General features: G+C 53.3%; 3 protein-coding genes across 3 annotated transcripts; 1 reads left to right on the top strand and 2 right to left on the bottom strand.

The window, feature by feature from the left end:
• Positions 1-8,649: 8,649 nt before the first annotated feature.
• Positions 8,650-11,734, top strand: QC764_605450 (uncharacterized protein). Its single transcript, XM_062949051.1, has 2 exons — positions 8,650-10,482; positions 10,570-11,734. Exons 1-2 carry the CDS (start codon positions 9,492-9,494, stop codon positions 11,439-11,441), a joined length of 1,863 nt encoding a protein of 620 aa, XP_062797273.1. The 5' UTR covers positions 8,650-9,491; the 3' UTR covers positions 11,442-11,734.
• Positions 11,735-15,392: 3,658 nt separating this feature from the next.
• QC764_605440 (uncharacterized protein) lies at positions 15,393-19,709 on the bottom strand (the record flags this gene model as incomplete). The annotated part of the gene is made up of 1 exon (XM_062949050.1): positions 15,393-19,709. One exon carries the CDS (start codon positions 19,707-19,709, stop codon positions 15,393-15,395), a length of 4,317 nt encoding a protein of 1,438 aa, XP_062797272.1.
• Positions 19,710-20,577: 868 nt separating this feature from the next.
• Positions 20,578-24,163, bottom strand: QC764_605430 (uncharacterized protein; the record flags this gene model as incomplete). Its single annotated transcript, XM_062949049.1, has 4 exons — positions 20,578-22,637; positions 22,689-23,739; positions 23,835-23,917; positions 24,003-24,163. Coding segments are annotated over 4 exons (3,222 nt in total), but the record flags the coding sequence as incomplete, so codon positions are not given.
• Between the last annotated feature and the right edge of the window lie 75 nt (positions 24,164-24,238).

Below are 24,238 nucleotides of genomic sequence, written 5' to 3'. Positions count from 1 at the left end.
GAAGACTGGTAGATTCGACACCGACTACCTTAGTACCTATGTAGGCAGTCTCAAGAGAGGGCCGGAAGATTCCTTGGCAAAGACCTATCTGCTACATCTTCACGTTCTGATGGCCATAGAGTATAACCTACCACTACCAAGTTGAGCCTGTCCCACGAGTTTCAGATAATCCGTAGTCCCCTACTGCCCACGTATCTTCTTCATATTCCTTAGAAACATACCACAAATGCCCGTTCTCTTCAACTCATAGCATCTCGACACCTCACCTTCCAGAAACCCCCTTTGCCCTTTTCCTGATCATGTCACAGCCAGCCAAATACCCAATAATGACAGCCAAAGACGGACTCCAAGCCATGAGTAGCAGCCACATGTCTCACAAAGGGCCCTCCCAACGCCTTCCCATCCAGCCATCCCACAGCGACTTGCAGGCGTCTTGCATAACGACAGCACCAACACATGTCCTCCACCTCCCATCCTGTGGCAACTGGTCTGGCAGGCATATAATCACCGACCACTGATCCCACACTCGCCCCAATCTCATCCCGCTCCCCATCTCCGCTTATTGCCCCGTCACTGTCGTCGCAGTCGTAACCCCCTTCTAGTCAAAGAATCTTGCTCTTCTCACTCGGATCCAGTCCCGCCTGCAATGCAAGATGTTACACGGACACGTCTCAAGTTATCCACCTTTTTTGCTCATCTTCTCCATCTGGCTCCATTGCAAAACTGGTTTACCTACCAACTAAAAGACCGATGCGAACAAAGGATCATATGAGTTGGACTCGTAACGAACAATGTCAAGACAAGGCAATATGCCCGCTGCTTCCTTCCTCCTCACTTCCTGTTCAACCTTCCCAAAAAACCCAAGCCAAGAGAAATTCCAAGCAAACACCCCCTTGTAATCGTCTACCTATCAAGGTCCTCAATGGCTCCATACAACAAGAGCAACCGCCCACCAAACCGTTACGATCTCGATCCTACCAGACAACAATAATCCGAGCAAAAGAAAAGTTCATCAAGGGTGCTTACCCACTGTCTTTGGTAACATGCTCAACACCCGTTAATCCACACTGTTCAAGATGCTTACCTCCCAACCTAGGCAATCTGCTCATTTCTTTTCAACGCGATCGAAGAAACCTCGGTCATACGCACCCCATCACTGATCATGCACACAATCGCAAAACCTACCTCATATGTTCCCTCCGCATATGCCACCCTCCCCCAGAAGCAGATACTATCACATCTACCACCTCACAGACATAATCACATCCAAGATCGACATCCCCGGCCCCTTATCATCCTTTCTGTTGCCCCGCAAAAGACCCCCCCAAACCGAAGAAGATCGAACACAACCACGCGGCAGCCACCATCACGACTGTCACCCTCACCACCACCATCATGCATCCCTCTCCCCTTTCCACCCCAAAACAGCCCCCCAAACGATGATCTCTCCCTGCCTTGTTGTCTCCCATTCATCCAACAAACTCCCCCCTCCCATCCGCACCTATCACCCACTGCACATCGCACGCCGTTCGCCCCCCGCCCCTAACCTCCTAACCAATAGCCATGTTTCCCAACATTCCTCCTATCAGTTCCCCCATACCCCCCTTCATCCAAAAAAGCACGTGTTCATCTACCGGTCCACACACGGCCAGACGGCCCTTAACCTCCTTCCCAACCTGGAAACACCCCTCCGCCGTGGCAGCAAGCAAGCAACCCCGGGTCCGGTCTCACGAAACCGAAAAAAAAGTGACAGAATCTGACTTTTACATATGGGGCAGCAAAAAGTTCATCTGCGCCCTTGTTGCTCGAGCGTTTCAATTGCCGAAACTTGTGAATCCCGTCTCCGATGTATCACCACCATGGGGCTAGCGAGATGTTGGTACGGGGAGAGGGAGAGAACAACAAAACCCGTACCCATATATACCCTCCTTTTGCGGCAGTCTACTAGTGTTGTAGGAATAGCTTGGCCTCATCATCGCTCTCTCTTCACAATGTAGTAATCCCACGTTCTCTGTCTCGTCTCCCATCACTGGATCGAGCATGGACCACATACCTACACGATAGGAGAGGTTCATCATCAAACATTGCCGAGTTGAAACATCTTGCTCACCTACGCTTGGGACCATGCCAACCACTACCACCGAAACATCGACATGCGAAAGGGGTTCAACCGTGGCGAGCAACGGGATGCTACTCGGCCATCCCCCTTCCTCTTCCAGCCCTCCATCGAAAGCGAACAATATCGCGGCAAGGAAAAATAAAATAAACGCATGATGATGCCATCTTGATCTGCTGTTGCCCCCCGCCCGCCCTGCCATCGGTGATCGGTGATTAGAGACGATGATGGCGAGCACGTGTCATCCTTTGACAATACGATGTGAATGATAGGCACTTGCATATATCAACAAACCGCAGATCAACCCGCCAAAAGGGCAGGTTCTCACACACTCACAACCGGCCGTCCATCTATTTTTCCCATTCTTCCAAGCCTCTTCTTCGCTCTCAACCATGGTTCGGCATCATCCAGAGCAACCGTTGAGAAAGATGCAACTTTGCAAATCACTGCCCCGTGTCACATCAGACAAGACAGCACGTGCAAAGTGATATCACCGCCATCGTCATCCTCAGCAGCACCCCAAACCCCCATTTCCCAAACTCCGAACCGGAGACGGTCAACCGAGAGAAGAAATCACCCCGCCTCGCTCGTAACTCCATTGCCCTCCGGATCACCTCCGGTTCGCCTGTTTTTCCTTCCCTTCTTTTCTTCTCTCTGGGAAACTCCGAAAGGGCGAATCGAACCCCCCGCGCAACCCCCTACCCCCCGGATCCCCCCTTCCTAATCAGGAAGCTGGTAAACTTTCTCGGCTCCTCAACCACCAGCACCACCCCTCGCGGGGTTTTGATACAACACGTAGATTGAAAACAAAGACAAACCAGCAGCGAGCGGCCCATAAAGTGGATAGCGCCAGTCATAATAGCCCAGCCCGCGGATGATGGCGGATGATGGCGGATGATGGCGGATGATACCCTTCCCCTTCCCCCCCTATACCTGGTGCGCATTATATAAGAGACCATTCTGGATCACATCCAAAGACAGAGCCAAAAAGCACGCAGATCGCTTGAGACACCTGATTTCCGGGCGAAGCATTGCAGCTCGACAAAAACTCCACCAGAATCTCTTTGCTTTCTGTTTTTCTATTTGTGTGTGCGAAAAGTCTCTGCTCCGAGACAGGAGTAATTTTTTGACTTGAATATGGTTCGAGACAGGCATTTGCAAACGGCCCTTTTCCCCTACTACCAAAGGACCATTGGGCAGAATTGCCGAGGACGGCGGTTCGCGGTCAAAGGTTCCGAGAAATTCAAAGTCTGTTGATGCTTGCTACATCCACTTGTCTCCAGGTAAACATAAAAAACATGTTCAAATTCGAATTCAAGAGAGGGGATGGTGATGGAGAACTGGCTCCCCCCCGCCCGGATGCCGAGCCTTCTAGGCCAACTGAAACCCACTGAAAACACTCGTCGACGGTGGGTTTCTGCTTCTCGTCGGTGTGGTCACTGATGATTGCCGAACATTTGCGCTGTGACCCCGCCATCCACAAGACAGACGTGGACGGAACTTTTGTGCAACAAGCTCCAGCGGCTCCAGCGATGGCTCCAGCAGCGACCCCCAGTGGTTCCAGTGATGCTCCAACTGTGCTCCAACAGCGGCCCCAACAACGGCTCCAAATAATCCACAGCCAGTCCCCACGTGCTGGAGAGCCTCACAAGGCTTGGCCCAGCTGAAAGGGAACATGTAACCGCCACCAGGCGCAAGGCAAAAAAGGGAAAAGGCCGTTTCCTTCTTCGACAGCTTCCAACGTCCCAAGCAATCGATAGCGCTTCGGCAGCCGGGTAAAAACCAAAAGGCTGGGGCTCATAGTGGATGCCTTAACGTGCTATCGAAAAACACATCATCCGTTTCTCAAAGAAGAAGACTTCCAAACAACTCGGCATGTAGGCACGTAGGTTAGAGTATTAGCGTGCCCAAAAAAAGAAGAGATCGAGAATTAGAAATCGGAAATAGAAAAAGTAGGTTACCACCGAAGCCAACAGGGGCCCAAAAAAAAACCCAACGCGGGATCGCCGCAAATCTCCTCGGCCTGTCCCGAGGCTCTTGGTATCGGTAACGTCAGCCAACGGCTCAGCACGACTTGCCTCGCCACCGTGGAAAAAAGAACAAATCCTCCGTCTCGCTGAAACCCCAGCAACTCCAGAAGAAGAAAATCCTTCCCACAAGCCACCAACAAGCTCGTGACCGTCGGATCTGACTGACACAACCAAAAAAAAAACGGCGAGAGAGCGAGAGTTTCTCCTTCTTCGCACTTGCTAAGAAGAGAAAAATACCACGTAGTAGTGAAAATCCCGTCGGCGAGCGCGCGAGGCAAGGCAAAGGTAGGTGAAGAAAAGGCGGCAATAGCGGCGGTGACCCCAGGCCAAGGGAAACACCCTTTCGGATCTTCAAGGCAATCATCGGCCTCGGAAGTGGAAGGGGACTCCTCTTGCTTTTCAGCTCCTCATTTCGTCAACGGAAACCTGACAGCCTCGTCGGTTGAGCCCCGGAGAACCCTGGCAAAAAGTGGATAGACTCTCCACCAAACCCCGGTCAGCTTTTTCCAGCAGCAGAAGGGGTAAAAAAGAAAAAGATGATAACGTAGCATTCCCATGCCTTGGAAATCAAGCATTCGAAATTCCATCTTTTGATCAAATTCATGCCACGTTCAGAGGGTGGTGGCTTGGATCGGAGAATATGGAAAGATGCAAGAAAGGTGAAAAGAGGGTGATGATCTTCCTTTCCCCAGCCGCAATCCCAACCCGAACTTTTGGAATGTCTTGGCATTGGTGGGGTATGAGGTTGGTGATGAATTTTCGTCCCGATTTTTCCAAGGTGAACCACGATATCGGACTCTCGCTCACCTGATGACTCTCTCACCGACGATGACCGGAGCGGATGAGCGGCGTCGGATGGTCAAAGGTATAGGACATCGGATAGCATCCTGGTAAGCTCGTCATTATGAAGAAGATTTGGGCGGTTGATTCGTCACCTTCCTTTCTTTGAGGGGCAAGAGACATCAGGTGCGGGCATAATAGGGAATAATACGTGTAAATAGTGATATGTATGAGCATGCGTAACGGGGCGAGAGCTGAAATAGAATGATTGCTCAGCTTTCTGGTGAAAGAGGAAGATGGAAAGTGCCCGGTCCCCCCAAACAAACCATACGTTTGGAAAAGCCCCCCCTCTTTTGATAGGATAGGCAGAAGTGGCAGGTGGGTGGGTTGGATTAAGGCAGGCACAACTCAACTTTGGTCGTGACTTCCCATCACGGCCTCGCCGTCACCACAACCCAATGACTGGCCAGCAACGGCCACACACACACATTCACCATCGAACAGAAAATGTGGCTTGCGGCACCTGCATGGCTCATGCATTTAGGTCCGTCTGCAGCTTCCCATCCACTGAAATTGATGAATAGGCACACACACACACACACACACACACATGCACGCACTGGCACACAAGCACAGACACACAGGCACCAAACAAACACAAATGAGGCCGACACCAAAAGGAGAAACCTTCTGGAATTAATCTAAACGGCCGGTCTTGTTCCACCCTTGCCTGATGCGGATGGTGGCATCTTGAAACATATTCAACCTGCATCGCGTTGCAAAGTGCGTAACGCATCGCAATCTAGGAAAAACCCAAAGTGTAATAAAGAAAAAGAAGAAAAGCTTCTTCTGAGGAAAAGTGAGCTGACAAACAACATGGCCCTGCCGCAAGCCCGCATTCGATGGTGTCCAATGTACAGCAAACACAAGACACTCACTCCAACCTTCCCGCCCTCAGCCAGCCAACCAAAGTCCTCCAAGATCCAAAAGAAAGGAATCTGTGGAAAGTTCGATGCAGATACCCCAATTGAACTCTCGATAGGGGATCTGCCCATCCATTGTTCGATGCCATCACAGCATCTATCCCTTCGAAAGCTGCTGGCTGCAAGCCTCTGATGATCGACACTGCACCATGCTTGGTTCGGAAAAGCAGACCGCTGCACAGCGTTGATTAGCTTCCTTCTAGAAGCCCTTCGCGCTCCTTGATTTGATCAAAAAAAAGAGGGGAAGTTCTAGACACAAACAGAAAAACGTACTGTACGTCCGGGAATTCGCCCCCCTCCCCACCAAGTGTAGCGTTTATGTACGCGTAATGGAAAAAAAAAAAACATGTCAACACGGATAGTACCGTGATATTGACGTCGTCAAACAACAACACACACACCGTACCCCGTGCGCTGATCATCCTCCCTTTTTGTCGATGGCATACACTAAGAAAACCCCAGACATCCAGCAAGATGTCACTGGTAATAATAAATGTGTCAAATGACGCAAAGATAAGAGATGGTCTCCACCTTTCGGGCCGGTGGGCTGATTTCAACCGACCCCAAAGATGGCGTCGTTTCTTCTGCTGCTCGAAGATCAAGATATGCGAAAACGGTTCGGAATTTTTAAAACACAAAAATGCAGTGCGCTTTCCTGACTTGGGATGACAACTACACCCATATCTCAGTATCTTTTTGCATCAAGAAGGAACATCCGGTCTGATCGCCCAGGCTGCGTGCTATAACCCGTGATGTGATGGCATTCACAACAGTTTCCGTAATACCTGCCCAGCCTCCGTATCGCAAACCCGTTTTGATTCAAGCGTCTTCTACCTATGTATGTTCATATGCAAGTTTGCGCTGTTCACCCCTCCCGTGGATAGGAAGTTGAGATGGCGGCGTATCGCATCACGTGAAGAAGCCATCCATGGAATTTCGAGAACTTTTGGTTCCTTGTTCCTTTCTTTTTTTGTCCTGGTTACCGAACTGCCTCATTGGCAATTCAAGACGAGGACGGGACGAGGCGAGAGGGAGAGGAACGAACAACTGGCCGCAAGGGTCCTGATGAATGAAGGTGGTGAATCTATAGTAATTCAGCCGCGTCCGCAAAGAATAGTCATCAATCAGCAATAGGCAAGGCAAGACAAGACACAACAAATCATTGAGGATTACCTGTTCTTTTATTATTGGGTGTGCTTGTCCGCTGTTTGACGGAAGGGGAAGGAGAATGGATTGCTATCGCCAAGCTCTCGGTCTTTGTATTGATCCTATTGGTTCATCCAGGTTCCTAGCCAACTGCCGAGTCAGGAATGGGCCCGGTGAACCAAGTGGCATGGGGGGTTCATCGTCTGTCGGGCGGCCCTTTTTGCATTGGTTTTGGGGAGATGAGGTTGTTTTTGGGGGATGGATGAGATGTTGGTTTCTTAGATATGCGTAGGACAAATCAGGCTGATGAGGAGCACCTGAGTTGGCAGTCTGGGGATTCTGTCAGCTGCACGACTCAGGCATCTTGGGTGCCGGTCTTGGGTGCTTGGCTGGTCTGCTTGGCCGGGGTTCCTGCCTGCCAAGGGGTCCAAGCGACAATCCAGTGGACCGCACAAATCCGTCACCCGAACCTGATAGCTTTTTCTTTTCTCTCTCTGCCCGTGATGTCGAGAGCCGCGATTTGCCTCCTTTGCGGCGCGAGGGGTGCCATGTTCAGACCTCTTGTGCGACTGGTCGCATTGCGGGAGAGAGATTGTGGTTGAGGAATCGGACGATCAGTTAGATGGCCAGACAGGAATGGATGCTTCTGTACCGTGGAGGGGAGGGAGAGGGCCACAAAGCCCGAAAAAGCGGTTGGTTTTGTCCCATGGCATGCCCACGGCCGATGCTGTGCCGCTTCATCACCAATGGATGGATGGATGGATGTATTCGAATGCAAGATTAGGTAACGTGGGTATTCAGTGGTATTCAGTCTATTAGATTCAAACTGAATGAGGTCGTCCACGGCATGACGAAGCCTGCAGGGTCGTTGTGTATGATTGGGCTGAGCATCGGGTACGGCGTGGTTATTCGCCCCTCGAACAGGTTGAAGAAGATGGGATCGAAGGCTTCTAGAAGCATTCGGCGGTGCACACCCACGACACCCCACCCCCAGCTAGCTGCATTCCTCGGCCGGGCTTGGGACGCTCTCCCGTTCGCTGTTCTCTTTCTCTTCTCTGTCTGCTCCGTTGTGTTTTTTGCTGCCGAGGGGAGCGAGGGAGGACGGGCAGGTTTGGAAACGGAAAACGGTCAATCACCAGTCTCAAGGGACTCCCCCGTTAGGCGGCGATGCCATCATCCCGAACTGGTGCCCGAGTGGCATGACTGCTTCTAGCTAGTCCTTTGGGACATGTCGATATGGAGAACTCGTCTCTACTCCGTACACTACGGATTATCCTCCACCCTGGACATGTGCTATTCTCACATCCATCGATGGATTGGGAATGGCGAGGCAATAGGCAGAACAGTTGGCGGATTTAGCGAGAGGAATGGGGGGAGGGGCCTGGGGGCAGTCTCTGTGTGATAGAGTTGCAACGATTACGGAGAGGTAGGGGGACCCCCCTGTCTTGCCTCCCCCCGGCGGCTCTCTTCCTTCCAGGATTCCTTTCATTCCACCCATTCCACCCATTCCACCCATTCCACCCATTCCACCCCATCCCTTCTTCAGTCGAACTACACTAGCAGGGAAGCGCAGTGACCCTCCTGTGACCCTCCCCCCTCACCCTCTCCGCGCTACCTTCTCATTAAAAGACTGGGCGGTCCAGTCGCCGTCCTTTATCGGGTTTCCCTTTCGGTTTGATCCCCATTCCCCCCCCAGGACCCTTTCCAACAAACAAAACCAACCGTGGGCCCCCGACGCCAACACCTGCCGTCTCCTCCCCATTACCAAAAAAACAACAACGACAACGACATCTTTGACCGAGTTGCACCGCCCGCTCAATCCACTCCACACACCCCACCCGACCCTTGACTTACACGTCAACACCCTTTGTGCGACAGAAGGACGTCAGGAAACCACAAGCGATAGCTAGACATACGCCCGCCCCCGCCCGCTCGCTCGCCCGATTATATCATCCATCCTTTCGATCGATTCTGTATACTCCAACTGCTCTGCCCTGCTGTGCTGCCGTGCGCTCTTTCTCACACACTCTCTCTCGTGTTATTGCTGAGTTGCGCATCTCGTTCGCGCCCTGCTCCGCTCCACGACCGGTTACCTGCATGCGTGCTAGGTGACGTCCACAGCCTGACACACGCAATCCCGACAGCGCGGCGACTGGACTCCTGGACGACCACAGCTTGAGCCCTCTCCTGCGCTCTCCCGTTCCTGTCCTGGGCGCATCTGGAGGTTATTGGTTGCATTGTGCGGGAATCGGGCGCCGACTCGCTCCAAAACAAGCCGTTCTGCGAGTCCCTGCAGCCCGGGCAAACGATCACTCATGGTGGCGCCCGCCCTTGTCTAGGACGCGAAGGGATGAAGAAGAAGAAGAAGAAGAAAAAGAAGAAGAAGAGAGCTGGAACATTTTCGACAACACAACCATAGGCCATTCGCGGGTAGCAATGACCCGCTCCCGGTTACGACCACATTCACCAACACTGCTTTCGCCAGTACATTCACCCAAGGAACTGACACCAAGACCGTCGGCCGTCTTCAGAGGCGGTGACGGAGACTCCATCATGTCAACCTCGCGACCCTCCAGCGTGGCTCTTATGCCACCATCAGCACCCACAAACCCGACCTCTCCACCATCGCTGAGAGACATCCTGACCGATACCGCTCTACCACCCTACACGCTTGGCGCCTTTACCGCTTTTCTGTCGCAGAACCACTGCCTCGAGACGCTCGAGTTCACACTGCAGGCCGAACGCTACAGGACGGCGTACGCTAACATTGTAGGGACCGGGGAAAGGCCGCCGAGCATCGGAGATGGCAGCGAGCACATTTGCCTGCTCTGGCAGAAGCTGATGCACACCTTCATCCAGCCTTGCGGAATCCGCGAAGTCAACCTTCCCGCCCGCGTACGCGATCGGTTGCTGTCACTTCCCTGTGTGCCCATCCCACCGAACCCATCCGAACTGGACGAGGCTGTCAAGATTGTGTACGAGCTCATGAACGACTCGGTGCTGGGCCCCTTCTTGGCGTCGGTGGCGCCGCATGAAGAGGAGCACCGCCATGAGCATGATCCCAGGCTGTTTCGGTCACGCCTGCGAATCCCAAGAGAGACGTCGTCCTCCAGCGAACACGACTCAATTCGGTCACCCAAGTCGGCTTTTCTGCCCATGCTCAACCTCGCCTGGTCTAGCGAGCCCAAAAGCTCCGCGTCGTCATCCAGCGACCCGATGGAGCAGGGTGGACTAAGCGATGACAGTGGAAACGTGCCCTCGCCGTCCGCGAACGAGCCGATGACACCACCCACCACACCGCCCACCTCAGACTGGGCCTTCGCCAACACGTCCCCCGGCAGCCTTCAGCGGGCCATTAGCGCACACAACAGCGGCTGGAAGAAGATGGGGGCGAAGCTTGGACTGAGCCGCAGAGGCCGCGCCAAGCGTGACCACCCAACCTCGGCCGGTGTCGACCTTGACCACCCGATGAGCGACGCGGCTCAGGGGAGCAACGGCCTCTTATAGGAAACAGAGGTCGTGTCGATCCCACAGGACCCCGCTACATCCTCCCACCAACATGCCCCAGCAGGCAAGACAATGACGGGTTTCGACGAAAAGGTTCACTCCATTTCATCGACCCTGCGCTCGTCGGTCGAGTGGGAGGAGCCGCACCCAGGGAAGCGCTTTCCGGTTCCCGCGACGGGGAACGTGAGCCAGGGTGTTGGTATTCCTCAGCAATGTAGCGGGCTTCACAAGAACGGCATGGCCGCAAAAGGTTTTGTCCCATATCCGACGCGCGGATGGAATATGGGCACCAAGAGGCGCTTCTTGCGCCCCCGAGTTCGGGTCAAGATCCCCGTGAACCCCCAAGACAGCTCGATCAAGAGCAACATGTGCTGCAGACCTCAGAGCACCACATCCGGCGCCGCACCCGTGATTACATCGGCTGCCTCTCCCCAAGTGCCATCAATGGACTGCGTTGCCACCAACAGCACGCGGACAGTGAGCCCCATGTACGGCTGTTGCGGCACGGATAGCAAGGATGCCATCAAGTTGAAGGACGAATCCATGGAAAGCACTCCCGATAGCACCTTGTCCTCAAAGCACTCGTCCATGCGACTCTCGATGACGGACTTTTCCCACTACCTGTCACCGGCAGGCCCCACTGATGAATCCGACCGCAGCTCCTGCCTGTCTTTTGATCCCGACCGCTCCCCCAGCCTCTCGCCTGATGAGGATCCTTATGGATGGGAAGCCGAGCTGAACAAGAAGACGGCGGCCCCCGGTGTCATGGCTTGCTGCTCTAACCTAGAGTTTCGCCGGGCGCAGGGTGGCAAGCGGAGTCTTTTGCAAAAGGTTCTCAGTCTGGGTCCTCGGGAACTTGCCCGTCCATCGATGCATTGAACGGCAAGACAGCTTTTTAGTCTCGTCACATTTTTTCTATTTTGCGCAAAACTTTTTCAACAAATACCCCGACGTTTTTTTTTTATGTCGACATTTTAGATTTTTTTTTGTTCCAGCGAGTCATGGCAGAGTGTGTGACTTTTGCTGGAATTTTGCTCACGCAAAACCAAAACCATCAACACTCAGTAAACAAACAAACGGATTTTGATGATTCACACGTGGTCACAGGCATGGTATGATATATGAACATGCATACATAAGGGTGGTTGGGGGGGGACGACAGGGGGGTTTTTATTTATTTATAATTTGTATTCTGGATTGGTTGGGTGCATGGGACAAAATAAAAGCAAGCAAGCAAGCGGGCGTTTTCCAAGGCATTTTCTATGGAAGGGGAGGGGTGGGGGGGTTAAGAGGGATGGGAAAAAGACTTGCATTATTCACACACACACCACACACATTGCGTAATGGGGAAGGGGTGGTTGTTGTTGTTGTATGAATTAGAGTTTTTTCTTTCTTTCTTGATGATACCTTTGTATGTATGAGATATGGGAAAAGGGGTTGTTTGGGGGAGGGAGGGGGGGGCGGCCTCTCGGGGGAGGGCAAAATGATAATAAGATTATCGATGTTGTTGAAGAAGATCAATGTTGGTTTCTGTGATTTGAGTGACATGCATCAAATTGGTGAAGAATGGTTGGAGCTGGCGATGTAACAAAGAGGTGAATAGACTTGATTGAGATTGTTGTTATTAAGGGGAACTGGGCGGTCTTTGTGTGGTGGATTTGGTTAGAGTTTCTTTGAGGGGGTTGTATTGTGTGATTTTGTTCGGTACTGGAATATCTCCCTACCTAGATTGAGCGTCTTTTAATAGGGACAGTGGTGAAGAGGATCATTTGTGATATGGCCTCTTCGCAGTTTAGATATGTCTAGAATAGAGCAAGTATTGAAATTGCTATTTACCTATCTACTGTTGAAGATATCCGACAAAACGTTCAAAGAGACCTGTCTTGTTCTGTTTTGGGTGATTAGTTACCAAAGAAAAATGTTTTACGATCCTGCTATATCGACTAGTTATTTACCTCCCATCTTAGTTTTACCAAGTGTGTTTGATATGATTAGATGAAGACAAAGACAACGCCCCTCTTGCCTCATCCATCTGCCCAGGCACCCTCTTCTAAATATCCACCACCACCTACCTACACAACATTCCCACTACTGCCTGCCTTTTATTACTATATATCCCACTCTACGAATAATATAAAGACGGAGTCATCAGTATGCCATGCTTACCGATATCTTCCCTTTTCACAATTCACCTCCAATCCAACGAAGCTTTATTGTCCCACATGATATCGAACTTAATGTTGCTCTGTCGATGCCCGATACCGCTCACTAATCAAGACTGGCCTCTCCTTTATTTCAATGTCGTTTACTTTAGTAGCTCATCCTGCCATCGTCATGTTTCCCGCCAGAAAGATCGCTCAGCCTCAAAAAGGGCAAACAAAAGAGCCATTCCAAGATCATCAAGATTATCCTCCTATTAACGGACATGTAGCCTTTTTACTCCGCTGTAACAAACGAGTTAAGTAGAAGGGTAAGAGAATTGCGTCGGACAGAACCAGTATATTATCCATAAGAATATTTGACCCTGGGGACTTATGCTTGCGTGATCCAAAACAAGGTTTGCTATAAGATGTTGCCTGAACTCCTCTTCGAAGCCGAAAAAGACTTCCCCAGATTGGGTATGTACAATATCATCACATTTGGGACATACCACTGGGTTTTGAAGAACGAGGCCGCCAGGAAAATACTACCGGATATCCTCTTCCATCCAGGCAACTTCCCCAAATATATCACTACATCAAAGATCCGAATCATGATCGTATACGAAATCATGACCAAGACATGGGGTTCTCTCTAACCATTCCATGCAGTTTAGTATATCCTCCCGCCTTTGCGGTGGACTATTAGGATCTAAGGCGGGAGGCTCCTCCCAGGACATAGCAAACAGCACCGCTGCTCCACCAAGTTCGTCGACGACCAGCAGCGTTTTCTCTCCAGACTATCTGCTGGGTACTGCAGGTCGCTTGCTTCGACGTGCTCACTTTTTACACTGCCACCGAATTCAAAGACTCGCAATACTATCCAGCATTTCAAAAACCTCTTGCCCACAATTAGAGTCCTCATTCTCAACGGTCAACGTCTTGGTGCTCAATCTCAGCACAAGCATGGCTGGCCTCACTCTCCATCCCAGCTACCTATAGATCGCCTATCTTCAGCACCGATATAACTTTTCAGTCACACAAACAAAGCCATAAGCCAAGCCAACCACATCACCCAGAAACACCATATCCTCAACAGCAACATCACCACCTTCAGCACTTACGCCTACAGCCTAGACTACAGATCATGCCGTATACTACTGCCAGAGATTACATTTCACCAGCTCACCACACCAAGCGTCTGTCTACACACCAATACACAAAGCATTCACTCAAGGATATTACACAAAAATCAGCGTTTCCTTGCGTTTAAGAATTTCATCTGCCCACCATGTTGGCTCAAGCTTGGACCAATTTGTAAGCGTTTACACACCAATCTCAAGCAGTCTCCAAACCAACCTTAAGCGTTCACAAACAAATCCCTGGACCGTCTCCTCACAACACTATCTCTCTCGGCAGCGTCCCTTACGATTCGCAATGTCAATGTTGGGATGAACTCTTCAAAAGCTGGGATGAACTCTTCAAAAGCTGGGATGAACATGTCTCAATACAACCCAACTCCAAATCGACTCCAACCCAACATCAAGACCTAGTTCTTACAGTCTTGGTGGGACTGGTATGTGCCTGGTTGGCAGGGGCGGGAGTGGAGATGTCGACGCTGCTGGCGTCATCTTAATTAGTTAGTAGAGACAGAGAGGCCTTCCGGACCAAACCACAACACTCTTCTCACTGATAAAAGTAGGGTTGATGTTACCACTAGCTTACTCGGCAGCCACGCCCTCCTGGTCCACAGAGACGGCGGTCGAAGCACCGTCAGCCTCCTCAGCAGGAGCACTGTCATCCTCCTCGGCGCAGCAGCAGCAAGCATTGCGGCAAGCTACCCTTTCTCGCACGGCGCTCACGATTAGCATTGCGAGAAGCCGGGCCGTCAGCGGGGCGTAGGCTGATGCGGATCAACAGAAGGAGCTTCGGACACATAAAATGCCCCTTAAACCCTCCAAAACTTTGCCCTCAAACCCTCCTTCTCACCAAGTCAAACACCTCTCAGGCCTTCAAGTTCAAAGTCCATTTAAACCCCTACAAAAATATCACAAACCCCATCCATCCTAACGTAAAAGCCATCTAAATCACCACCAAACCAACATCAAATTTCACGACTCGGCCGCAGTATTCTCGCATTATCTTGTCCATAATGCATTGTATTATTCCAACAAAATATCCCACAATGTAACAATATCCATCCCCCCCCCCCCTATTTCCCCTATTTCCCCAGCCAGAAAAACAACAACCAAAATCCTTAGAAGCGAGCCCCCCAACTCCCCCCCAGCATTCAGATCATCTTTCCTCCCAGGATTCACATGAAAACAAAACAAAAACAAAAACGCCAACCCCCCCTTATTCCCACTGAAACCACCCAGATCTTTAAATCCCTCTTTCCCAATCCCAGAACCAGACCCAGACCTTGAAACACCACAAAAATCATCACCAGATCCCATCCCCAGACTCCTTTTTCCTTGTGCTAAAACTCCCCATTTTATGTAAACTCCGCCCCAATCCCGCAAAACACCATGTGAAAAAAAAATGTAAAAAAACCATATAATACACCCCTTTTCCAACACCATGACCCAACAACCCCCTTTCAAATGGTATTGTCAACGCCATCTAATCCCACACATTGATTTCTTTATATTTTTTTTATTATTATTTTCCTTTTCTTCCACCCCCTCCCCCGCTAAATCCCCTCCAAACTAAACTCCCCCTCATACCCCCCATTCATCAACATGGCCGCAATCCACCTCCTCTTCAACTGCCCCATCTCCCTCGCCAACCACGCCTCCGCCGGCACGATCCCATTCAGCACACATTCCGCATTCGTAATCGTGCACACCCCGCAGTCATTCCCGTTCCTCTGCCTCGGGCTCCGAATAAACTCGCTCACATCCTCCCACTCGTCCCTCTTCCACTTCCCCCCCGAAATCAACGCCGCAATCCCCAGCAGCTTCTTCGCCTTCTCCCCGCCCCCCGGCCCCAGCGAGTCAAGGTGATACACCACCTTCAAATCCGGTCTAATCACCCCCAGCGTCCAGTGACTATTCTCGCAAATCGGCACCAGCACGAACGCGCACTCGTAAAAGTTCTCGGGCGTCAGCCCCGCCTGCCGCTTCGCCGCCCGCATCATGGGATCCACCCCCTTCTTGTCCACGACGAGCATCTTCCAAAAGTAACTGTCCAGGCACGCCACCCTGGGCCGCTCCTTGGTCCCGCCCATCTTCTTGTCCACCGTCAGCACCATGTGCCTCAGTGCCGCCATGATGACCTGGTCGTTGAGCCAGACGTCTTCCCCGTCGGGACCTTGCCGCGTGAGCCGCTCATAAAGATCGAACCTCGTCAGCTGTCCCTCTACCCGGCCGTTGGGAAACTTGGCCATCACCTGATCCGCCGGCTGGTTGCCGAGCTCGCTCACCGCCGCCTCCCACAGCTCCGACACCGGTCTGTGCAGAGGCCTGAGAGGAGCCCTCAGCCTCATCCCCTCCACCCTCTTGATCCTCTCGGCAACCTTTTGCGCCTCCTTTGCCTTCTTGTCCTTCTCCACCTCGGCAGCTTTCCTTTTCGCTTCCTCCTCCCTCGCCTTCCTCGCCGCGGCTTCCTTCTCTTGATTCAAATACCTCTGCCGAAGCTTCTCCTCCTCCTCCTTCTTTTTACGAGCAAGCTCGGCACGCTCTTCTTCCGCTCTTGACGCTATGAGGGCGGCATCCTCAGGATCCGAGTCAGGATCTGAGCCAAACAGGGTTTTTGTGGCTTCTCTCGAGCTGGTCCTGGTGACGCGCTCGGTGATAACCTGTACCTGAACGTTGGGGTTGACGACCCGCTGTGCACTGCCCGTTGGCGAACTCGTCAAGTCGACGACTAGCTTGCCATCCTGATGATTGAATCGCGGCTTCACCTTCACCTTGGTGGTAGTTGGCGAAGAAAGCAGGTCGAGGACATGCGCTGGAGTAGCCGGCTGCACCTTCTTCGGGCTAGACTCCGGCGTGACCACGTTGCCCTCGTCGTCCGATTCCACCCCCTGAAACCGCGAGGTCTGGGCAGGCTTGGTGCGGGCAGGCTTGGCCATAACATAACCCCCCTCATCATCATCTTCTATCGGCTCTTCACGATATCCCCTGCCGGTAAACCGCTTGTACCACGGGCTGAAAGAGATAGGGCTGTTCGGCTCGGGAGAGGGCATCGACGCCGCCGCCTCCGCCGCTCTGCGCCTCCTCTCGGCAGTCGTAAACTGCGGCGGCCGGGGGATGCGAATCTCTCGCTTCAGGGGAGTCATCCTGTAAATGGACCTCTCCTCCTGCTCCAGCTTCCTTTTCCTCCTCTCACTGCGTTGCTCGAGATCCTCCCTCGCATCGTCGAGGAACTTGCCATACTTTTGATAATAACGGGACAGACCCATCTCTTTGTCGTCCTTCTCCAGTTCAGGCCCGCGGGCGCTCCATCGGAACTGGTCTTGCGAGGCATTGTGCCTCGAATTTGTTGTCATGGTGGCCTCCAGCACCTTGAGGGAGTGCTCATCACCTAAAAGCTCTGCCTTGCGCTCAGCCTCTACTATCAGCTCGGCTTCTCTGGCAGTCATGACCCTGGAGGGGATATGTGAGGGCGCAATGAACCTCGAGATTGGGCTCTCAAACACCAGCCTGCGGCTCTTTTGTGGCGTGGGGACATACTTAGGCGTGGGAGGAACACTCCATGTCTTGGAAGCCTTCAAGATGCCCCTCGGTTTGGCAATCAGACGGTAGTCGCCCGGCTCGCCCGGTGTGCTGTCCGATTCGGAGGGGTCGGGTGACGGGTATCTGTACTCATACAGAGGCTGAATGTCCAACTCCTTGATGGGGACCTCCTCCATGACAGAAGGCTTCTCGTCTGGGAAAAGTCCAGGCATGGTCCCAACCGGGGCTGCGGCGACGGCAACCAAGCTCGGAACCAACTCCTTCTTGCCCACGGCATCGAAATCGACAATCACCTGCCCAACCGTCTTGACCATGTCCAGGTCCATGGGAATGAGGTCGACCAGAGACTGGAAGAACAGCAAAAACTCCCCGGCTTTTCTCGCCGCAAGCCTGAACTCGTTGTTGCCCAGTCCCAAACCAGACCTGGGCTTGGGGAACTCTTGCTTCAAAATCTCAAAGTTGTCCGGGCTGTAAATGTTTCTCATCATCTCGATGGTGCTCAGCAGGTTACGGATGTACCTCTTAACCGCCTCCGTAAACCTCTCGGCTCTCTCCACCTCGGTCCATTCGGCAGTCACAGGGCCGAAAAGCATCTCTTGGTACTTGAAGATCGCAACACTGATGCCGATGACGCCCTGGCCAGCAAGCTGCTCTTGCATGATGTCCTTGATCGTAAGACCGGTGACAATCTTGCCTTCCTGAACAAGTGTCGCTTGACCGACAAAATCGCCGGCAAGTCTTTCGAGTCTCTCAGCGCCGATGTACTCGGTGGGGTTCTTGACCCAATCCAGGCCGTCGACTTCATCCTCCTCAGCTCCGCCCAGCTGGCGCTTGAATCTCTTGACAACAATTGTGCCATCTTGCTCGTTGGTGCGGCGCACATCGACAGTCTCATAGTGGTTACCGCGCACGGCGCCGACAAGCTTGCCAATCAAGTTGGTAATCGGGTTGATCATGGTGGTTACCGAACCGAAAAGACCACGGGCTTGCGACCACATGGACCAACGACTCTCTTGCTCTGTCTTCTCCCCCTCTCCTGTGGGCTCGCTCGGTGTGCTGACAACCTTCTTAACGCTCTCGCTATTTTTGAGGCCCGAATTCTGCGCAATCAAGTCCAGCTCGGAACCTTGAGCCGGCCGCTTCCCGTTCTTGTTCAGGAGCTCGAAACACACGGGGTGGTACTCCTGGGCGCAGTGGCAGTGCCAGTTAAAGTCGTCCTTCTTCTGGAGGACACGCAGGGACTTGGTGCCGTTTGTGTCACTAATGTAAAATCGAAGGTGACCCGATCCCGCCTCGGCTTCTTCTTTCGAGTTGTAAATGTTGGGTATTGGACACCAGCACTCTCTCATGCGGTGATCGTTGCGGATGGCCAGATAGATGCCCTTGGCAAACTCGGTCTCATCGTCCTCTTGTTCTCGGCGCTCTGCAAACCGACGGGTTTCATGACCTTCACTCCGAGGGGTAGGAGGAGGTTTCGGGGCAGGTGTTCGGTCGACCAGTCTTGTGAGGAATCTCGTTGGACGGTAGATGGGTGTTACTGGGCCAGCCTTCTTGACAGGCTTGACGGGGGTTCCTTTTATCAAGGCAATACGCCGGTACTGGAGAGGCGAGACCTTCCGCTGGGCAGGCGGGGTATGAGTGCTGGGGCCTGTCGGTGTATATGACGAGACAGGTGTGGTAGACGCTTGCTCTGGGGCAGCGCTGATCGGAGAGGCAGCGGCTGGTGTCCTTGGCGGCTGCTCTTCTCGAATAGGCTCGAGGGCGACGGGTCCGAGAGAGGTAGTTGTTTGAGAGGTAGGGACCTGCTCAATAGGCTCGGTACGATTGGGGGATGCGGCGAGCCCAGGTCGAGGACAAGGGGTCTGGATATTCACAGATCGAGCGACCGGAGTCGGAGTCGCCGGCTCGGGGAGCTCGGTGAAACTGTCGACGGCTTTGGTGCTGGCAGGAGTGGTGCCTTTGGTGGAGCGTCTCGACGATCGTCTGACGACGGGAGTCCTCTCGACGAAGGGACTGTTTCGCAGGCCGCGACTATTGCGCGACGTCCGCGGGGTGGGAGCTTTGCTCGGTGGCATTTCTGTTAGTTGTGATTTCCAGCAGTCGTGGAAAAGAGAGTGAGAGTGTGAATGTAAGTTGGGGAAGGTGAAAGCCACAGCAGTGACAAGCGCAAACAGGAAAATAAACAGCAGGCAAAACTGTTTGTGCTGCGAAGTTAAAGTTGCAAAAGTCGAAGAAAAGGTAAACGTTCGGAGGGGCAGGAAGCGCAGCAAGTCAGAGAGGAAGTCGCCTGTGCAGTCGACTGCCTCGTGCAAGGTGTCGTGGATGGGCATTGAGTTGAGCGCAGAGCTCAGGTCTTTTTAGAAAGCTGGGACGAAGCAAGCAACACGCTCTTTGCTACCGTCCAACGTCTAGTCCCACTACCCACTGCCCAAGCTCAGACGTCTCTCAAGATATTATTATTCTTCATTCGGCATTCATTCGTCGTCGGTGGCTCTCCGTCCTCGTCCTCATCCTCGTCTTCGTCCTCGTCTTCCTCTTCGTCGTTGTCGTCGTTGCAGGTTCTAACAATCACAGCATGTCTCGATGGCTTTGCGGGGCATGTCACGACTTCGCGGTCTGGGTGTGTGTGTGTACAGTGCAGGGAAGAGGCATCGCATCGTGTCCGACTTTTTTGGACGACGCGCGGTGGAGACAAAATTTGGCACTTACCTTGCAAGGAGCTTGCTGGCCCACGCGCGCTATCGATGTCGCTTCAACAAATGACTCCGCTGTCAACTGGTCACTGGCTCTTGGCATCCGCGACGCTTCCACCGCCTCACACGGGCTATGTATGAGTGGTGCAAAGGGCGATGCGCTTCGATGGAGAGGTTCTTGCGGCAGCGTCCAGCAACGGCTATCGCAAAGATGCAGTGGTGTTGCGGCTCGGAAACTAGAGAGAGCTGTTGAAACAGGAACAGGGCCGCATGCCAAGCACCGTTCGCTAAGCTTAACAATTTATGCCAGCCCCCTGCCGAGCCAGCCTTATATAAGTCGTGTTAAGGAACCAGATCCGGGAAGATCTGGGATTGCACAGCAGCGGCGGCAGCAGAGGCCATCTTCAATTCCAGATATCATGTTATGTAGTTCCCTGTTCACACTGTTCTTTGTCTCGAATCCAAGTGCATCCATCCAGCTAGTCACTTCAAAGAGCACTCCTCAACCAATCAAATGAACAACGCGCTGTTGTCTACCTGTCTGTCTACCTTGACCAAGTATATCCGTCTCGCTCCTAAACGCCGTCGCTATCAAATACAGTACAAGTCCAAACAAAGTAAGGTCCAGACCCTCCATCTCATCCCAAACCACCAACCGCCACACCCCCAAACCGCCCCTTGACCTTCACAGCCCTCATCGCCGGCAGCGTGTTCTTCCTCCCCGGCCTCCTCCCCACCTCAATACACAAGAACCGAATCAAGTCCAGATTCGTCCAATAACTCGTATGAGCACTCAGCATGTTCAAATACTGAATCTCCAACGGCCCCCCTCCACTCCTCAAATAATAATCAATCTGCCCATTATCATTGAGCAGAAACGCCTTCTTCTCCGCCACGTCCTCCCTCGTAAAATCATGCACCTCCAGCTCCAACTGCGATGGCAACCTCATCATCATCGACGGCTTCTTCTGCTGCTCCGTCCCACCACCAGCACCACCAACCTCACTCTCCAACGATGACGAACCACCCACCCCAACAACCCCCCTGAACGCATCCCCCAGCCCCTTAAACCACCCCGTCTTCAAACTCGGCACGTACGCCGTCTTCAAACTCGCCGCATACACCGGGTCGACCGTCCCGTTCAGCAAATACGCAATCGGATCCTCCTTTGCCAAAATATTATAGATATTATCCACCGCAATGCACCCAAACATGCCCAACTCCCCTACCACATCCTTCGCAACCGTATCCGCCGCCTCGGCGCCTGGCTTCATCCTCCCCCGCCTCGGCACCAACCCCCCTCGTTCCAACAGCAAGAAGAACGCCGCCGGGCTCCCTAACAAGAACAAATTAACCGTATCAAACTCAAAGTGCTTTGTATCTGGCACCTGCCCAAGAGGCCTCGGCACCCTGGTAGGCTGTTTGCTCAACACCTCCACAGCCATCGCACTCCCCAGCGAATGCCCAATCAAATGCACCCTCCCCTTTTCCTCAAACCCCGGGTTATTCCCACACCAAAGCCTATAAACCCTGTTCGCCTCCCCCACCAGCGCCGCGATCATCTTTGGTTTATGATGCGACATGTAGAAAGGTATATCAAACATCACATCCGAAATCATGCTCCTCACGGCCGGTATCGTACCCGGTTCAATATCCTTGAGGCCAAACCCATCCGGAGCGTAAGCCGCTTTATCCTCCTCGTTCCCCGTCGTCGGCCCCCCGTCTTCAAAGCTGAGCAAATGTCTCCAGTTTACTGGCAAAACCATAATCCCGTTCTGTTCCGGCCGCAAGACCGACTTGACGGCGGGAGTCTCCAGCTCGACACTGACCATTCTTCGAAAGGCATTCACCGCGTGCGTGAAATGGAAGCTTTCCACCCTTTCCGCGAATTTTTGGCCGATTCCGTGGGCGATGAGGACAAGGTCGGTCACCTGGCCTTTTCGCAGCTCTTCTTGACAGCCTTGACACACATCCTCCTCGCTGTTGTTTCCCCTCTGCTCCTGTCTGACCGGCTGTGGCTTCACCTGCTGCTGCTTCTTAGGCTCATGAACCTTCTCCCACGCGGCCCTATCAAACCCTCTCACAACCGGCACCCCAACCGTGACCCCTTTCATAATCTTCTGTACCGGTCTCCGGGAGTAATATGCCGAGGGCTGCTGGCTCGGCTTGAGCAAAAACGCCTCCTTGGCATTCTTGTAAATAACGTGGTGATTTGAATACTGTCTCTGCTCTGGCGCCGGCATGGCAGTGTCAGCCTCCTCGCGAACAGGTTCCAACTTCCCCTCCGCAGCAGCCTCCCCACTAAAGCACCTCGCTGCACAGAACGGGTCACTTGACACAGGCGGTTCAGGCGGTAGATGTTGTCCACCTTTCGACTTGGCCGACCGTTGCTTCTCACTGTGGTGCTCAGGCCAGAGGCGATGAGTAACCTTTTCTTCGCCTACCGCCCCGACGTCGAGGGCAGAACGGAGCTCGTCAGACCAGGTCTCTGTCCAGGGTCGAAGTTCGCGGTAGCCGGCCTCGAGCTGGTTGGCGATCAGCGGAGGGAGGGGGATCATGGTGTCTCTGTTGACTGTCAGCTTTTTGTTAACTGTCCGTGGAAGGGGAGGTAAGGACCTGTAAAACCACGTCGCCCTCACCACCGCGGCAATATCATTCACCGGCGACCAGTAAATCGGCTTCATCTGCAACACCGGCAGCGAAACCACATGTAGTCTCTGAATCCCCACCAGCACCTCTGCCGTATCCTCCTCCGGCGGCGGCACAGCCCCCTTCCCAGCTATCCTCGTCCCAGCAGTACTCTCCCCCCCCCTCCTCCCTGTCCCCCTCTCCCTCTCCCTCTCCCTCTCATCAGGCGTAGCAACCCCACTCTCCCCCATCCCATCCACCAACCCCCGTCCCCGTAACAACTCCTCTCCAACCCCAATCCCCGACATTCCCGGCACCCTGGGTACACTCCCCACAACCATCTGCGGCACCGGCGTCCCAGGTCTACTACTCCCCCCTCCCCCCTTCTTGTTTTGTTCCTGCCCCTCCGCACCCCCGCCTTGCATCTTGCTTATCACCGCCATAACCCCCTCAGCAACCCTCTCCTGCCTCAACCAACCCACCTTCCGCCTAACCAACCCACAAAACTCCTTTCTCAGTTCCGCCGCGACATCAATCTCCAATTCCTGACAGCAAACCACCTTCTCCTCTCCCCCACCATCCTCAGTCAAAACAACCATGCTCGTCGGGCCGAGCAACCCATCATTTGCTGAAGCGACAGATTCCCGCTTGTGCTTGTCAATGTGGAGTTTGGCGAGGCGGTCGACGAGTGCTTCGAGACGTCTCCTCACCTCCCCCTCCTGATCAACCTTTCTCCCCAGCTTGCACCTCCTCACCAGCCTCTGATGCTCCTCTTTCGATTCTGCGTTCGCAAACCCCAACCAAGCCCGCTCAAGGGATAGGTTATCCCCCTCTGAAAAAGGGCGGAGGTTTTGAACCCCAGAGCTCGGATTCGAGGCGTCGGGGATGGTGCCAACGGCGGCGGATAAAGGGTCGTCGATGGGGATGGGGGAGGAGTAGAAGTACTGGGGGTTTGCCGCCGGGACTTGGTCATCTGGGGATGGGGATAAGGGGCGGAGGCGGCAGTGGGTGGTGTAGCTGTGTTTTGGTGGCATTGTTTCTGCTGGATATCGTAGCAGTTAGAAGAGCGGTGGAAAGAATGAAAAGGTTGTAGACGTTGCTGCCTTCTGGTGAGGTAGGGGTACACGGACGCACCTTTAGCTTCAGCCCTGCACCTCTCTAGCTTTCCTTTCTGGAAAGCCTTGCTCTTCTGCAATAGCAGCTCTCTCTCCTTTTTCCTTTAATAAAGAATACCGCAACATCTCACGCTCCCAACTCCGTAAAACCCGAGACAAAACTCTCCAGGCAGTAACCACCACACACACGGGCACAGCAGCGCGGGGCACAGCAGCGCGCGCATACCAAAACTGCACGAACACGCGCGCGGCGGCACGATGACGTGGTTCACCGTCCAGCGGGTCCCTACCTACGATTCCCGCCCTCCATTGGTCGCCCTGCCCTTGTAGTGCAGGGTTCAATGCCGGAACTTGGGGGACTTAGCAGACGGTGCTAAACCTTCTGTGGAACAGTGTAAGAGGTCAGGTGGGCAGCGGCGCTGG

Source organism: Podospora pseudoanserina, chromosome 6, assembly GCF_035222485.1.
Source record: "Podospora pseudoanserina strain CBS 124.78 chromosome 6, whole genome shotgun sequence".
Taxonomy (NCBI): domain Eukaryota; kingdom Fungi; phylum Ascomycota; class Sordariomycetes; order Sordariales; family Podosporaceae; genus Podospora; species Podospora pseudoanserina.
This window is presented reverse-complemented; position numbering and strand designations above follow the sequence as displayed.